The sequence below is a fragment of the Platichthys flesus genome, chromosome 22 (genome assembly GCF_949316205.1).
Source record: "Platichthys flesus chromosome 22, fPlaFle2.1, whole genome shotgun sequence".
In the NCBI taxonomy this organism is placed as follows: Eukaryota; Metazoa; Chordata; class Actinopteri; order Pleuronectiformes; family Pleuronectidae; genus Platichthys; species Platichthys flesus.
The window spans coordinates 2,282,448-2,300,647 of NC_084966.1; the positions used below are offsets into that span (position 1 = coordinate 2,282,448).

At 46.5% G+C, this 18,200-nt stretch overlaps 2 protein-coding genes across 3 annotated transcripts in view; one reads left to right on the top strand and one right to left on the bottom strand.

The window, feature by feature from the left end:
* Positions 1–78: 78 nt before the first annotated feature.
* LOC133933689 (calsequestrin-2-like) lies at positions 79–5,318 on the top strand. The gene is made up of 11 exons (XM_062380867.1): positions 79–464; positions 1,413–1,497; positions 1,666–1,766; positions 2,252–2,360; positions 3,146–3,219; positions 3,655–3,785; positions 3,886–3,931; positions 4,015–4,069; positions 4,395–4,495; positions 4,574–4,648; positions 4,727–5,318. Exons 1-11 carry the CDS (start codon positions 222–224, stop codon positions 4,928–4,930), a joined length of 1,224 nt encoding a protein of 407 aa, XP_062236851.1. The 5' UTR covers positions 79–221; the 3' UTR covers positions 4,931–5,318.
* Positions 5,319–6,715: 1,397 nt separating this feature from the next.
* LOC133933744 (vang-like protein 1) overlaps positions 6,716–18,200 on the bottom strand; it is a 29,693-nt gene continuing 18,208 nt past the window's right edge. The window contains exons 4-9 of one of the 2 annotated variants that reach the window (XM_062380944.1): positions 15,909–16,340; positions 15,278–15,453; positions 11,842–11,975; positions 9,709–9,856; positions 9,373–9,607; positions 6,716–9,190 (exon numbers count right to left, since the gene is read on the bottom strand). In XM_062380944.1, coding sequence (XP_062236928.1) covers positions 8,930–9,190; positions 9,373–9,607; positions 9,709–9,856; positions 11,842–11,975; positions 15,278–15,453; positions 15,909–16,340 — 1,386 coding nt within the window. In that variant the 3' untranslated portion in view covers positions 6,716–8,929. Of the gene's footprint in view, positions 9,191–9,372; positions 9,608–9,708; positions 9,857–11,814; positions 11,976–15,277; positions 15,454–15,908; positions 16,341–18,200 lie in introns of both variants that reach the window. The other variant, XM_062380942.1, reaches the window with a different exon arrangement.

Consider the following 18,200-nt stretch of genomic DNA (forward strand, 5'->3'; position numbering starts at 1 on the left):
AGTGATGGTGTGTGACGGAGAGAGGAGGAGACAGACGGCAGGTGGAGGAGAAATGATGTCAAAGGAGCAAGAGACAGAGAAGCTATGAGAGAGGGTATTTCATGTTTGCTAAAGAGATAGAGGAGATCAAACCTGAGGGAGGATTTCAACTCAGATGATGAGATCTTTTCAAGTTCCACAGCTCCTTTGATTTCTCCATCTTACAAACACCTGGATCGACAATGCTGCACATCTGGTTTCTTCTCCTCTCCGGCCTCTGCCTCCACCAGACCTTCCTCTGCAGGGCCGAGGAAGGTCTGGAGTTCCCCAACTTCGACGGGAAGGACAGAGTGCTGGACGTGAGCGAGCGCAACTACAAGAAGGCTCTGAAGAGGTTCGACCTGCTGTGTCTGTTCTACCACGAGCCGCTGCCGGCCAACAAGGGGCTGCAGAAGAGGTTCCAGATGACGGAGCTGGTGCTGGAGGTAAGAGGAGAGGATCTACACTTTCCAACGAGTCCCCTTTTATTTATTATTATTATTATAAGTAGTAACTAACTTTATATATTACTAGTAAATCATGCTCTGATGTTTTAAAGATCAATTAATGAAGTAAACGAGATTAATTCAGTCCAGGAACCAGGTCAACCACCACGTTCCCTTTGTCTCGAATTCTTCTAGCCTTCTTTTTCCTACACACATTCCATTCATCCTCCCTCAACTCTTCATCCCTTATCCAACCCTCATCACTTCATCCTCCATCCCTCCGTCATCGTTTCATCCCACCTACCTCAACTCTTCATCCCTTACTCTAACCCTCATCACTTCATCCTCTATCCCTCCCTCATCGTTTCATCCCACCTACCTCAACTCTTCATCCCTTACTCGAACCCTCATCACTTCATCCTCTATCCCTCCCTCATCGTTTCATCCCACCTACCTCAACTCTTCATCCCTTACTCGAACCCTCATCACTTCATCCTCTATCCATCCGTCATCGTTTCATCCCACCTACCTCAACTCTTCATCTCTTACTCTAACCCTCATCTATTCCTCCTCCCTCCCTCATCCCTGTCACAACTGCCATGATAAAGGCAACCTTTAATGTCACAGATAATCTATTACACTCAGATACAACTCTAACTTGTCAAATCATTTTGTTTTCAGCAGACGATGCGTTTCTCATTGTTCGTTTCACAGAATCAGTGCTTTACCTTCACACTCTCTGAAACTGCAGCGGTGGTTTTATTCCCATTATTCTCGCTCCTCTGTGGTTCACAAGCATCCAGGGATATGGTTTCTAGGTCAATCTGTTAATTAGAGCTCAACGTCCATGAAGGATGTCAAAGACAAGTTTCTATGGATCAATGTATTACACAAGATAATTTGTATGGCTCAGTCTATTACTCTGACATTTGTCTGTGGGATGAACAGCTCACAGCTCAGGTCCTGGAGAACAAGGACATCGGTTTTGGGATGGTCGACTCCCAGAGGGACGCCAAGGTCGCCAGAAAGCTGGGTATGAGTATAACTCAGTCTTTATTCTATGATAGAGAATTTGAGAATAAAGTAATAAATTACAGACTCCTGACGTTCCTGTCCCTGCACACTCCTGAAACACTGAATGTACTTTCATCATTGTGGCAGTAACGTCTCTCTTAAAGACTCAGACGTCTCCTGTCTTCAGGTCTGGAGGAGGTCGGCAGCTTGTACGTTTTCAAGGACGACCGCGTCATTGAGTTTGACGGCGAGCTCTCAGCAGACACACTGGTGGAGTTCCTGTTGGATGTGAGTGGAGAACGGATTCTCTCATGTAGTGAAGGAATCCTCAGGCAGAGCTGCAGCTTCATTAAATACTTCTGATGATGTAATTCACAGTAACTCAACTTCCAGCAGCAAAGACATTCATGTTATTTTACCAAAAAATATCTGACATTTTCATTACAACTAAAGAAATGGTTGCCCAGAGGTAGACTGGTAGGATGGAGTCTTTGCTGCCCTCTAGTTGATGTGTTGCTTAACGACCATGTCAACGTAAAGGACGTGTAAGATCTTTTCATTCGTGAAGGTATAAGTTCGTCTTTAGCTGTTTCATTCTGGTAAACCGAGTGAAATCGCTCCTGGTTGGGGCTTCATACTCAACAGGCCACATGGGGGGGTGTTACCTCCGTCCAGAACACAGATACGTGTATTTCCCAAAATGTGGAACCATTGCTATGAGCCTTCCTGTGTATCTTCTGCATACATCCTACCTGTGTTGTACTGCCCCCCAGGTGCTGGAGGACCCGGTGGAAATGATCAACAATGCCATGGAGCTGCGAGCCTTTGAGAGAATGGAGGAGGACATCCGCCTCATCGGCTACTTTAAGGGAGAAGACTCATGTTAGTTTATCTCCATACTCATGTGGATGTGTCTCGAGCTGTGTCTCAGGAAGAGGCGGTGACCCCGATCATGGAAATCCTCCGGACCGTCTCATTTTGGCTTTAGCGGTCTATATGGGCTGGGTAGACCGCATCCTCCACAAGATGCAGCTCCTAAATTGAGTAAATTAATTCACTTGTGTTTGCATTTCCACAGACTGAGAACATGTAAAGGATCAGAAATACATCTCGCTCTCCACTAAAGTCGCCTCCATTGCTTCCCTTGGGCTCTAAAGGGATCTGGAGGCTAATGCTGCTCCATCAGCCTCTAGATGGCCATTAGCGCCATGTATCCTAACTGGGTACTAAAGGGAAACCTGATTCCAGACTCTCGCTCGGCCCCAGGAGAAGCTTTAAATAGCTCCTGCCTAGTGGGTCAAACTGCAATTATAGCTCCTCTCAAAAAAAGGCAGAAAAAGTGAGAATTTGTGCAGGACGATGTTATCTGGTCCAATATGACAGAGGCATGAAGTTTCATTAGGGAGCCTATCTCTGCCCTGTGATAGGTCGGCCCTTGGCGGTGACCTTGTTGAGCCACGAGTGGGTTACCAGCGTATAAATCTGTGTTGAGGGAGACTTTGTTTCAAGGGTGACGACGGTTCAATCACGACGGGAAAATTGAATGAAAAGAGTTTCACTCCCTGATAAAACTGGAGATTCGGTGACAACGCGAGCAGAATGTGAATGAACGTCTGTTTCTCTCGTCTCTCTGTGCTTCTCACTGAGTTCCTCTTTCTCCCTCGCAGACTTCAGAGCTTTCCAGGAGGCCTCAGAGCGCTTTCAACCTTACATCAAGTTCTTTGCTACATTTGATAAATCTGTAAGTCTTCATGAACAGAATAAACTCCTTTGATTTGTCTCACGTACACATTGCTTTTACACATCGCTCTTGCCAAAGGCTCAATGTGAAGATTTACTGCTCTTATATTTGTATATGTGAAGCTGTTAATCCTAGATCCATTATCCATCCATTATCTATACCGTTTATCCTCCGAGGGTCGAGGGCTCTAATCCCTGCTGACAGTGGACGAGAGGCGGGATACGACCCCCCCCCCCCCCCCCCCTAAGTCACCAGCGTGTAGCAGGGTCAACACACAGACACAAGCATTTACACTTACTCAGGAGTGCTCATAGAATAACCCACAAAAGACACAAGGACAACAACTCCACAATAAAAATCTCCTTAACAACTGTGCCCCCCCCCCCACACACACCTTTTGTATGCACCATCAGCACTCTATTGTTTTTGCTTTAGGTTTCCAAACATCTCTCTCTCAAGATGAACGAGGTGGATTTCTACGAGCCGTTCATGGAGGAGCCGGCCGTCCTGCCGGGCCGACCTCTGACAGAGATGGAGATCGTTGAGTTTGTGAACCAGCACCGAAGGTTGACTTCTAACTGTTTCTATCATTTAAGGGAGATTTGAAATGGCTCTAAAAAGAGGCTCACGCATTGGTGTGTATTTATGAGAAGGTGTTGTTCACAGGGCAACCCTGAGGAAGCTCCGGGCAGAGAATATGTTTGAGACGTGGGTGAGTCATTGATGATGAATTTGGAGAATATTCTCAGATGCTGTGTTGTGAATCCGATCTTTTACTGTAAACTCTGTTTCTAGGAAGATGACATGGATGGAATACATATCGTTGCATTTGCTGAGGAAGAAGATCCAGGTCTGGAGCTCGAGCTCAGAGCTTTTAGCCTTCTGGTTCCATAGTGAAAGTCTTTTTATTTTGCCTCTGTGTAGCAGTCAGAGGCATTTTGATTCAGGTTTTCTGAATGTATGTACGTTGGTGCTCTCTTCTGTTCTTCCTGCTCTTGTGAACCTGATATCTCTGGAGGAAATTTAGTACAAACATCCAGTTCAGGACTCAAAGATGAATTGATTGGAATCTTTTCAGTACAAATGTTGACTCACGGATTAACTGTTGAGATCTGGGTGGTCAAGGGTTAAAGGTCAAGGTCATGGTTCAGGATCCTCTGCTCCGTTATTCCTAGATGGTTATGAGTTCCTGGAGATCCTGAAAGACGTAGCCAGAGACAACACCAACAACCCAGAACTCAGCATCGTGTGGATCGACCCTGACGACTTTCCTCTGGTTCTGCCTCATCTTCAGAACACATTTCTAAAGACACATCTGTACTCTGTGTGAACCTGGTTTGTCTTGTGCCTCCAGCTGACCACCTACTGGGAGAAAACCTTCAAGTTGGACCTGTTTCGTCCTCAAATCGGTGTTGTCAACGTAACAGATGTAAGTTAAGAGTAAGAATCTCACTGCAGCAAAGAGAAGGCTGTTTATCGTCTGCGTTGACCCTCCTGTGTGTTCCAGGCGGACAGCGTGTGGCTGGACATGTCCAACGATGAGGACTTGCCCACAGCGGAGGAGCTGGAGGACTGGATAGAGGACGTCCTGTCAGGGAGGGTGAACACCGAGGACGATGACGAGTCTGCCGATGACCAGGAAGACTCTGACAGCTACGTCGAGGAGGACAACTACGAGAGTCAGGACCAAGAAGATGACGATGACGACTAAACTGAAAGTCCTCAGTCCGCACATTAGAAACTGATTGTGGATAGTACATGAATTAGTAAGGCTTTGTTGTGATTAATTCAATAAACATATGAAACTTTAAAAGTCAGAACATAAAACTGCATTGAAGGAAAGTATTTAGTAAAGTACTTTTTTTGAATTGGTGCACAGTGTTAATAAACGTAAATATTTTACTGTGATTTTCATCTGATGTGTGAGTGAGAATCTATTAGTATAAAAGCTACATACAATTAATATAATGTGCTTATGTGCTCTAAGGGCTGTCTGCTCTAAGGTGGGTTCTCCAGGGTTCATGTGCTAAAAGCAAATATGATCAATCACTAAGACCATTAAGAGCTTTATAAAGCAGTAAGAGTCTAAATAAATATTCTGTGAACACACACTTCACTTCTCTCCCTCATTACCAAGCTGCACACTCTGCTCAAGACGGCTGATTGGCAGATTTTCTCCCCCTTGGATTGATCACCTTGAATTATTCAGACACCAGTGAATAATTCAGCGTTGTTTTGCCCCCTAATGGGAGCAGGGACGTGGACAGTGAGGCTGGGGGATCACAGGGTGTCCACCGGGGGTCCTACATGCTGCTGAACCACAGGGCCATGCAAGAGGATGGGACGCAGCACGGTGCAGCATTCACACATAATCCACAGACAGATCAGTGGGTGTAGATCTGTGCATTTAGATGGGACTTGAGGCCAGAGGACATGTCACACTGTCATGAGGAAGAAGAAGCAGACGTGTGAGCATCAAGTGTGAGGGTGTCTTACATGTGCACTGCATTTACAGAGGGCATTAACACTGATCCCTCTCTCACACACTCGACAGGTTCAATGTAAAACAGCAAAGCACCAGGACAAGAGCAGGTGTCAGGTGTGACACAACTAAACCCACAAGAAGCTGCAGCCATTTCTGTTCATGCCTTGATCTGCACATAACCAACTCATTACCCAAGAGATAGAGAGGGAGGAATGAAGGGAAGGGAAAACATTCCATTTAGATGCAAATGCTCCTCATTTCCCTCTCCATCCATCTCCCTCCTCCTCGCCTCGGCCCAGAATGCATCAGGTGGGCACGGGAGGGGGAATAAACCGAGGACAGATGAGCTCCGACAGCCGGCCTCGCCGCCTCCGGGCTCACGCAGGGATGAGCTTGTTCGTTTTCGGCGCAGGACACTGACACTGACTTTCATTTATCCACGAGGCCTGGCCGCACAGCTCTGGCAGCCAATTACCACCTGAGCTGGATGACAACAAAACGCCACCAAACAGGGGCCCAGAGAGGAGAAGGTGAAGCTCTGCTCTGGCGTGTCAGACGGCGGGAGCAGACACTTAATGGGCAGCGACAGAGGTGAGCGTAAGCAGCCTCGAGCTGGAGCGAGAGACGAGTGCATACAGAGATGCTGAGGATACGACTGGAGGAAAGAAAACTGTACAAGTGAAACTGAGCCATTAAAAGAGAATCATCTATTTGAAATACACACATTTTAAAACAACCATTGGTGCTGTAGAGTTTCTCACTTCAGCTTCGCAGTTCATCGTTTTCTGTGCAAGCTGAAAAGTTTGATATCTCAGGATGTAAATGTCAGTTTTCTGGGATAATGTTATAGATTATAGAGTAAGTTAATGTTTAATTATATATTAATATATGTGAACTACAGATGAACAGTTTGGGGTTACGTTTACTTCCACTAACTAACCATGTCTTCAGTGTTATACAACTTTCTCTCTACCGGACGTATTTGCTGTACAATACAAGGACATACTGCAGTTTTACAAATATCCATAAAAATGTTTATTTTCTTAACAAATGCTGAGAGTGTGAAACATGTCCTACATTGTAACGTCACATGATTATCATCAAGCTGTGCGACGTAAACATGACACGGGCCTGTAACCTGGCATCGGCTTGACAGAGGGTGGGGATGAGGAGGACAGGGGTGGTGGGGGGTGGGGGTCTCGTCATATGGAACAAACACACATACATATACATACATACAAACGTGCATGTTTACATAAATAGATACAGTGTAAAAACAGGAGGTTTCATACAAAGTTGACGTGTCAGTGGGTTCAAAATACGACCAGTGGCAGCTGCAGGTCAAAGAGATTGAAGAGGAAACAGCAGAAAGTGCTTTGTCCAGGTGTTTCCAGATGTTTGAACAGCTGCAGGGAGCACGGAGACTGGGTTTCTGTGTGAATCTTCACCTTGACGCTTCCCTCAGGCAGACCAACTGACAGTACTCTGTTTACCAGCCAGGGGGCAGTAGGGCACAGCCAGACAGCATCAGCCTGTTTATCAGAGGGATTCTCTTCTGCTGAATTTACAGATTGACTCATTCTATTGGGTCAAACTATTAGGAGGATAAAGTGTCTTTTAAGTGCCATTAGCTTCATTTCTCTGTGTTCTGGCGAAAGGAATACTAAGAGAGGACATCCCTCCTGAATGGAGAGATTCCCTGTGAGCGTGTTTGTTGTAGGAGACGGGCGGAGAGGAAAACCAGCCGGTCCAGTTACGAGGCAGGTTCCACCCTGTTTCCACCCAGCTCCGACTGTTCAGCCATTACCATCTCTTATATATTTTACAAGTTTGACCCCAAACATTAAAATCCTACTTTAAATACAGTAAATTCTCTTGTTTCAGTGGGAGAGAGGAACCGGTCTTTAGTTTCCTTTGTCTTGATAAATCCAGTATAAACTCAACTTGATCTCGGAGGATCTGTCATCTCTCTGGCTCTCGTCCTGTACTTCCTGTTTCTCTGTGAAATAAACGGTATAAATATCTTGCAGAACCTCTTTTATAAGCGGGCTTTTAATGTGAAAGTCATCAGGAAGTCTTTCATTACTGAGAGCAGAATGATGGAGAACACGATTCTGTTGTTATTGTGGAAACACATTAAAGAGAATCCTCTAGACTGGACAGTACTAAAATAACAGGCTCTGGTCTGGAGTCGTCAGTAGTTTTTGACATTGTTGTGTCACTCTTCCCGCCCCCCCGTCGGGCGTGCTGGACGTGAAGACCCTGAGCAGGTCACTGAACCGTGGAGGCAGGGCAAACGTTTGTGGCCACGTATCCATCCAAGTGTGTCTCTTCTGGTTCATTTTGTGTTCACCCAGGTGTTTGAACTCAGCGTGTTGTTTCCCCACTGGAGTGGAAATATTTCCGTTGCACCTGGAGAGGAATCGTGCACCAAAACAGACCAAATCATCCAAATGAAAGGGTGAAAGTCTTCTACATGTTGAAGGCTGACATCTCAAATGTGGCATGAAAGCCGCTCCAGAGCAGTGAAGACGTCCTGAAGGAGTCACGAGAAAAGGAAAATGGTCCAACGTCCTTTCAGAGCAGGATGAGACGATTCATTCAAGAACTTTAAATAAAAAGCCTTTACTTCTCATTCACAAACACACATCAATGTGCATCTAATGCCAACTCTGATTGAAATTTAGTTTCTTTCTCTTTTTTGTGGTTTTCAAGAGGAATAATCCATTTAAAGCATCCAGATACTTTCAAATGTTGTAGACGAGATGGCAGAGGAGGGGAGATGTTTGTCGTGCGCTTCAATAATCAGAGTCTTTTTCATCCAGTTCTTTGAGATTTTTGAGTCTGACCCCTGGATATAAAGTGAGAGAGGCAAAGAAACAAGTCTCTGTGGGGACGTCAGAATCCTCCAATGTTCCCATCTCGTTAGACTCCAGCATCTCAAACACAAAAGGAATGAGTGATTGTGACACACACACACACACATACATCAAATATGTGCACACAAGTCCACGCATTCCAAAGTCCTGTGAACACAATCCTGTGCTGATTCTTCTTTTCATCCCAATCAAACATAAAAAGATCAATATATTCAAACGTGTGTGTGATATATAGATTCATATATAATATATAAAAATTCCAAAAAAGTAAAAATAAAAACTGCAAACCCAAAATGAAAACATTTAGGAGCAATACAAAAAAAAGGTGAGGAGTTACAGAGTGGTCCTACACGGAGGTTTCAGACTGGAGCCGCAGCACAAACTTGTGAGACTTGGGGTCGATGAATTCCTCCGACATCTGGATGTAGGGGATCCTCCTGCACGTCACCACCAAGCTGAAGTCCACACACTTCAGCAGGAAGATGGTGCCGTCGTTCAGGCCGCTGGTGACCGACACCTCGCTGACCAGCGTCCACTGGCGCGCCCTCCAGTGGTCGCGGCTGTACTGCAGGGTCGGACCCGGGTTCAGGTAGCTCTCCAGAAAGGCCTGAGAGGGAGGAGTGGAGAGAAACACAACAGTGTCACGTCTAAGAAGAAGAACACGTGTCAGTGAGAACGTTTACATGAGCACTAGTTTCCTGGCTGGGACGATTAGCCAGAACAAGACCGAAAGCGTCAGAGCGGCGCCACTGGACATTTCAAATCCTGTGAGCGTGGGGGGGTCCTGACCTTGGGCGTCATGTTGTTGGTGATGCAGAAGGCCAGGTGCTGCTGGATGCTCTCCATGCTGTGGCAGTGCTGCTGCTTGGTGGTCCGCAGGTACTTCTGCAGGGCCCGAGCCATGGAGGGGAAGATGGCCTGCGCCGCCTCCCGCGGGTCCATCACGTCCCCGGGAGCCTTCTTCTGCTCCTCCTCCTGCATGCGCTTGATATGTGTGAACGCCTCCTCTACTGCCACCACCAGTCTGGGAGGAGACGAGGCTTAGATTAGGAATTCATCTTGAAACATGATGCTTCCTCTGCCCTGGGCTAGAACCTCTGTCCCCTTTTCCACAGTGTCACTCACCGTGCTTTGCGCTTGCGGACGCGCCTCTCGTGCTCCGCGTCCTCGTAGTACAGCTCGTTGTGGCTGGAGTCTCTGCGCCGGGCAGCGGCCGCGATCATCGCTCGGGACTGGGAGTGGGCGAGACCCGCTGCTGCGTTGTTCCCCGGGCCTGTCGGGAGGAGAAGACACCGTTAGAGGCTGGAAAGGAGTGAAGACGACAGGAAGTGCAATGTGAGGGAACACGCTACATTCAGAGCAGTAAATCCTAATATCACAAACCCAGCAGCTGACAGGAAAAGCCACACAAAGCTGTAATTTGTAAATTGACCTGAGCTCGAAACCACTGATATTCAAACACTGCCATTACTCTGCTGCTCAGGGCCTTTCGGGAGGAGCCGGCCCTCGTTTTAAATAAGCATCAACTACAGAAGTTTGTTTTTTTAGAATAAGGACGGGGTGGGGGAGGTGCTGATGAACTCTGTCTGATGTTGATGCAGGTTAAGAGACGGCTGAGCAGCTGAATTATTAATGTGGGGGTAGAGATCGTTCATAAACAGAATAATTCATGAACGGAGAGGGGGGAGTTTTCAGTCGTCCCTGTTCTCTGTGTTCCTGCAGCTGGATGAGATTTATGGCTGACACTGAGAGGCCATAGAGGTAAACTTTGAATTGATCATATATGCTTTTATTAAAACCTCCCACTCGTTAGAAGGATTTATAAATAAATACTCGGAAAGTTCATCTTAAAATGAGTTAAAGCCATTTGGATTCAGTGTTATGGAGACTTCACCACTCTTCAGTTAAGGAAAGGCTTTAGTCTGTCCTCGGGTCGGAGTTGTGCGGCTTGAGAACGACAAGTAGGAGCGGGAAGTAACAGAGAAGCGAGAGAACGAGGATGAGAGAATGAGAGAAAGAGATGGAGAGAATGAGAGATCGAGAGAAAGAGATGAAGAGGTCCCTGCAGAAGGATGAAAATGAAGGAGGAACTGACACGAGAGGAATAGATGAGACGGGCGGAGTAATAGCTATTGATTCATCAGCCTTCTCCACCAGCGTCTCCCACTCATATTTGAGAGGAGGTTGAAGAAAGGAGGGAGACAAATGGCAGCAGAAAAAAGGACGAGCGAGTCAAGTTAGTGCACTTAACCGAAGCTTGAGTACACTTAAGGGAAAGCAATCATTTCCTGGAGGGGTTGTGTTACACTCTGCCAGCTGTTGCAAGGAAGACTTTGAACTTTTGAGTCCACCTGTGGCATGCAGAGGAAGAGGAGTGGGGTGGGGGGGGGGGGGGGGGGGGGGGGGGGGGAGTGGATTCACGGTGTGTTATTAGTGAGCGTTTCCCTCGGTGACATCATATCTGTGCAGACAGGCCTCTCATTGTGCGTCTAGGTGAACGGCAGCAGGCCGGGAGGATGCGTCACTTACTGTCCAACAGGTAACGTTTCAGTTTAGCCCGGAATAAATCTACCAGGGTTAGCGTCAGTGTGAAGAGACACATGAGGACAAAGTCAGCGTTTGTAGCTTGAATCTCTTTCACACCTGCTGCTCACGTACCAGAGGGTGAACGGGTGAGCCACATCTCATATGACACATCTCTCCATTTATTACAAATAACCTCTGCTTCAGTTTACTGTTGACAGTTATCTAATCCTGATGCAGATTGGTTTCCTTCCATCCAGGCAGACACATGTTTCACACATTCCAGTAAAGAAATGAAATCGACTTGCAGAGAGTTTAACAGACGGGGGAGCTATCTCACAAATGTCTTTTATTCTTGTGTGATAATGTAAAGATGGAGATTTCGAGATTAAACCATAATTTTCATATTCAAAGAGGTTTTGTAGTTTCTCAAGAAACAATGACAAGATCTGGATCGAGAACGATTGGAAGTTGTTTCTGTGTTTTTTTCTAAAATATATATTATTTCTTTATTCGTGCAATAATATGACTTGTTTTCGTTAAATCACAGCTTTCTTCTTGTAATATTTTTACTTTCCTCTACAACAAAACAATCCACAGTTTAACATGTAATTAATACAGTTATATTCTGTCCAAGACGACAAGCAACACACAGAGACACACAAAGCACGGACACACAACGTGGAGTTCAAAGAGCATCCCACTCACCCTCAGCCGGGGCTGCTGGGAACTCACCATCCACGCTGTAGACCTTGAGGCCGGCCAGGTGCTTGGCGGCGCGGGACTTGGAGGCGGAGAGCAGCGCCGGGTTGTGGACCGAGAAGTCACAGTAGTAGTTCTCCAAGATGGCCAGAGCTGCCCGCTGGACGCTGGAGAGCAGAGGAGACAAGTTCCTTTGTTTCCATTTCATCTGCTTAGATTCAGTTTTCTATTGACACTTCATTTTATTCTATTTACAATACACTATACACTTTTAGTTTAGACTTAATTCTTTATTGTTCCATTCCACTGGGCACTGTTCCGCACTGTAGTCTTGGAGCAAGCTGGCACAGGAATTTCCTTTGGGATTAAGTCTTATCTTTAAACGTATTGTGTTGATTTTACGAGCTGCAGCTCCCCCCCCGCGTCAGCTGGGATTCACTCCACCTCCCCGGTGACCTTACCAGGGATTAGCAGCACAGCTAATGGATGAAGGACCTGCAACTCTAACGTTTTGATTCACTACCTCCGCAGAGGAGATTATGTTTTCATCAGCGTGTGTTTGTCTGTTAGTTAGCAGCATTACACAAGAACTACTGGACGGATTATCAAGCTGGTCCGGATCCAGATCAGGGGGCGGATCCAGGAAGTGAGAGAGAGATGTTATAATTCAATTTCACAGGGAATAATTCAGGGATATGAGGTGATATCTGAAGAGGCGTTATTAGAGATCTTTAATGTTATGTTAGGAATAAATACAGTTTTAATCACTGGGTGGTTAATATCTGTATGTGGTGATATTTATGACCCAGTATTTACAGTCACATTTGTTCTGGGAGCAATGGGAGGTCAGGAACTCAGAGGATGCAGCCTCACTATCGTTCCTCTTTAGAGGAACACAAAGCGCATGCAGCAGGTTAGGATGTTGGTTGGAGTTCATCGACTTATCTCTTCACCTGGCTTTAAGAACGACACGGTGAGGAATCACAAGTTGATGGACGCAGCCACACACAGACTGGTCAGTTAACAGCTGTCAGCGTCTGCTGAGCTGCTGTCAGCCATCTTCATTTGAACATTTTCAACATTCAGCAGCAGCCACTGTGACAGCGTCCATCTTATTTAACTCAAGAAACGCAGACATTAAGCATTCAACTCTACAACAGACAGGACCATTGTTCAGGGGCCACATGCGTAAGAGTTGAGTTCCTGCTGCCCCCCCCAACTCTGATCAATTATTAAGCCGAGCAAACATGACACAAAACCATTAACAAATCTGTGTTGGTTGTGTAAACATAGGGTGGGACACAATATCGAGAAGGCAACGTGTCGCTGTCCTCACTCCTGAGATACGATTCTCGATGTGCCGGTGGTTTTAAAGTCATCATGGGCCTTGAGATTCCCAACTCTAATGTAAAACCAGGTAAAAAGACCAGTTACTGTCCAGAGCAGAGTAACAGACCACTGCCGGCTCTGAGGCTGCTGCTCGGGACTGACCACTCATGGAATGTAAACTGGGAAGTTCCCAGCAGTGAATGTGTTTAGCCCCCAGCCAGCCCTCTGCAACAGCTCTCCTAAGCAATGAGGAATGTGTTTGTTTTCAACTTGTCGGCTCTGATGAGGGGACAAAGAAAGGATTCCACTGCCTCTCAGATCAGCATCAACGCCCTGCAGACAGAGACAAGCCCCCAGGACCCCGGAGCCCGAGCAGGGTCTCGTTATGATGAAGACGAGGATGAAGCCCAGTGAGCAGGAATGTGAGTGGCGGCTTGTTCATGGAGGAGATACATGAGACATTGGCTGAGAAAACAAAACACCCACTGGTGTCTGGGTTTCTCTGCACGATACATTCATTCATGTCCATGATTGTGGCGACATGTGCGTCCATCATTTGCATGTATATTGTGCAATTACCCATGCACACACACGCGTGTCTGTGCGTGTCCAAGCGGGCGTGTCAGGCTGACCAGATGCTCGACCGCGGTCTGCAGGGAGCGCTAATTAGCCGAGTGTTTACAGTCACAGACGGACAACAGAGCGAGGCCGGGCCTGCTGCCGGCCAAGCAGGGATGAATGGCAGCGCTCACAAAGGACAACACGCCTAAGGCAGCCAGCGAACACACCAACCAGAGCGTTACACACACGATCACTTCCCTGCCCGCTTTCTACTGATGCAAAATCAATAATTAAATCAATGCCTTTTCAGCTCTTTGATAGTTTTTACACATTTTTGGAACAATTCATAGAATCAATGAGTCGCTGCCAACAGGAAACAATGCAAGGCTTGATTATCCTGGACTGAGTTAACTGCATGAGGGAGGTTCATTTTATGAGTTGGTGCATTCTGCCTCAAACAAAATGGAGAGCGACATACAATCTGTTGCTCAGACTATTTTGAAGTGGAGGACGTTAGCCCTCCAGAAGCCCCTGAAGTGGGGATTAGGGTGGTGGAGCATTGTGGTGGTCCTGGAGCTGGAGCTCCTGTGACCGGAGCAGCAGAGAGGGTGGAGGCCTGAGTGCTGACGATATGTCTATTAATCCTCAAAAAAGGGAAGAGTAGAACTCAGAATCAAGCAGCCACTGAGGCACTTTGGACGTGAATCCATCCAAAACAAGAGTAAATATCTGTGTTCATCGGTTTTCAGCTGAGAGAAGAGGTTTAGTTTCTCTCTAAATACTGACAGGACACTTACAAACCTTACAAAATCATCACTACCCTAAAGAAGTAGGATAATGTTTCATCCACCCTGTCATAGAGCTGTCATCTATAAATCCATCAGGTTGTATAAGTTATTTATAAGCAGCGGGCATGTGAGGCTGGCGGCTGTGTATTGATCCCGGGCAGCAGCAAGAGAGCTGTTGTGTTTGGCTAAAAATGGGATCTTCCTGTTTTCCCTCAGAGACGTTGAGGTCATTAAAAACCTGGCTGGTCTCGTCCGAGCTTTTCTATTCTCACACGCACAATCTCTTTCTTTCATTCCCACGTACATCTTAGGATTCTTCAACAGACTATCCTCCCATTAGATATTAATCCCTCCTTCTCCATTCTCTCTTTGGCTGGCTCCCGTACTCTTCCCTGTGCTCCGGTCTCCTGGGTCTTTCCTCTGTTCTCCGCCCTCTGTCTGCAGCTCTGAAGTCTTCCTCGCCTTTTTTTCTGTTGTTCTGGCACGGCTTCCTCTCCCTATCAGCCTTTTTGTCTGCTGCATTTTCCTCCATCTCTGGTTTTAACATTTCATCTCTGTTTCAGCTTCATCAACATTCCTTTCCTTCGGGCACATCCCACATCTTTCTTGACTTTCGAGAGCCTTTCCTGGACGATTTCCTTCCTCTAGTCTCCGAGTATGAAACCAGTCATTTCCCTCGTACTTTCTCTACTTTAACTTAAGCTGTCCCACTTTCCATCTGTCAACGCAGCTCCTTCTAACTCTACTTCTTCTGTCCTCCATCTCTACAGGCACCACTTGTTGTTCCTCACCTGAGCTGTCCCAGGTTGTATTGCCTCGTCTCTCCATCCGTGTTGCGGGTGACGCACACAGAGAAGCAGGGCTGGAGCTGCCGGAGCTCCAGCAGGACGATGGCCAGGTAGTGGATGAAGAGCAGAGCGTCCACCAGCGACACGGCGTACTGCACGATTCCCTGGTAGTTCTCGTCCTGCAGGTGCAGCGAGGAAGTGGGGGGGGGGGGGCATAAAAAGTCAAAATTCAGAAAAATGCTGTTTGTACCACATGCAAATACAGTTAATACGTGCAAGGATATTTCAAAACATAAAATAAGGCATAAAATACTCCTGGGGTGTAAAGAAAGAGAACATGAACATGTAAGACAAGATGTAGAGCATATGAATATTTAGAGATCTTTCAAAGGATGGCAGGCTTTCTAGACCCCCCCACCATGTGTGTGTGTGTGTGTGTGAATTCTGAATGAGCGATCACAGTGAACACACGACCCTGGAGAAGCCAAATATCTTTGTTTTGGTTGTGTGATTTTGTTGAGCTTTTAAAAGGCATTAAAAATAAATGTGTATGAAACGTCTCCCACTGCACGCATGTCTGTAGAGTCCCTTGAGTTTCCACTTAAGTGTGCACATACAAGCCAGGAGCGCTCACCTGAGATTCAAGGATTCTCACTCCGTAGAACAGCCAATAGGAGACCACAAAGAGCAGCACCAGCACGGCGAGCAGCGCCCTGAAGACGAAGACCCTCGGGAGGCCGGCCCGTGGCGACCTGAAGAAGAGGGCCCACACGGCCAGCAGCAGTATGAGCAGCTTGAAGGCCACAGAGATGAAGAGGCCCTCGCAGGCCGTGCCGCAGGGTTGCAGCTTGTCCGGCCACAGGAGGTGGGGCAGCACCAGGAAGGCCAGCGGCGTCAGGAACACCAGGAGCCCCAGGATCACGGCGAGGGTCAGGGTGAAGTAGCGGCGGCAGTCGAGCCCCACGCTGTCCTCCAGGTCTTTGGTGATGCGAACGATATCCTCCTGAGAGAGGCTGTGCTCTGATGTGCCGGTGACGGCTGTGGTGGTCTCGCCCCAGTTGTCATCCTGGACACGAGGGAGGGAGAAAACAAGAAACTGATTTGAGATAAGATTTATATTTGTATAAGTATTTGTATAATTTCCAAGATTTAAAAAAAAAATGGAGGCAACTTCATTATTTCTGCAATTTATGACATTCTTATCATGAGCTGGATTATTAAATAATGACTACAAACGAAATTAACTCATAATTGTGTCATGTACGTGAGTGGACTGCCTTCACCTCTAGATTTTCCTCTCTCTCGATATCATGTAGGGAAGTTGTATTATAATAGTGTTCTGCGTTTCACCAAAGCGTCAGCTCAACAAAACCCAGCGAGGTTATTTCCATGCACGTGAGAAAGAAAGGAACAGAAGATGGGAAGTGGAAAAAGCAAACAGAGGGCGCTGCCAACTGGGCTGTATGCTGACGTCTGGGCCGGACTGCATCCGCAGATAGTGAAGGTCAGCGGTGTCGGAGCAGAGCCATTAGAACAACAGAGATAAGGACTCTTTACACGGCAGTCATAACAAGCCGCCAGCGTGGCCCTGCGAGCCGCCGCCAGGGAGACCAGGTCAGATAAAGAGGATTCAATAACGGGAAAGACATCTTTACCAAAATGTAATTCTCAGTGTGGATGAGCACTACTTTAAGGATGTTTCAACGACATTAGCTCCACACAAGCAGAGAAGGGATCATGGACGGGTCACGGAGATGCATTATGATCAGTTTTAACTGGGGGGGTTGGGAGGAGGAGGAGGAGGATGGTGCACTGGGACAGAGCACATCCCACTGGCCTCAGGGTTAAAACAGCAGAGAAGAAGCAGAACAATAGAAGGATCCAGGCAGAATGCTTAGCTTGTCTTTGAAAGCAGCTACTGTGTGTGTACACTAATAATAGATTCCTCGCTGCTACACACAATATCAATACTTCATGTGCTGGGGAGAATGAACAGGAAACATGGAAACCACCTTCTACAATATCTTTTTTAAAGGATCATTTTAAAGAACGTGGATAAAACTTGTTTGCCTTACAACTATTACCCAGATAGACGTGATCTGAAACATATAACTTCTCTGAGCCGTAATAAAAACACATTCATGACCCTCAGTGTTGTATTCTGTCATGGACAGTTGGAAAACTAGTATAACTGCAGTTGTATGCCTGCACCAACCAGTGTAGTTTCAGTCCACAAACAGTTGTACTCATATGAGGTTACTGGGACCTTTGACCTTTGACCACTGAAATCTAACCAGTTCATCGATGGTTAAAATTTGAAGAAATCCCCTGAAGGCAGACGTGAGACATCACGTTAAACAAAGACAATGCTTTGTGACCTTGACCTTTGACCAACAATATCTAATCAGTTCATCTTTGAGGCGCTCTTACTTTCACGAGGCCACCCGAACTTCCCCTCAAGGCGTTCTTTAGATATTTAGTTCAGAGGACGGATGGAGGTATGAACTGGAATGTGGATACCTGAGCAAATCTTTGAAATGATATTCAGTCACGTTGTCTACATGAAACATCAGGCTCAAAAAAATGTCAAGTACGGACAGAAAATTGTGTCTGGAGCCGTTAAGATGGACTCAACCTCAAAAACATATTTGAAGTACGTTTAGTATTTATGAAGCAACCTATTAAATCCTTGTTTCAGGATCCTGAGTGTAGCACGGTGGATTGGCAGTTTGGGTTACAGCTCCGCCTGTTGCTCTGGTATGCTCTTAGCTTCACAGCTGCTGTTGTGTCCTCGTGTTCGGTTTCAAATCTCTGGTTCTCTTTGATAACATCAAATATTAATGAGCAGAGCAAAGTCTATGAAGAGTTCATCAGTCAAAACCTCAGATAATCGTCTTCAGCAAGATCAGGTCAAACTTCCCTGAAT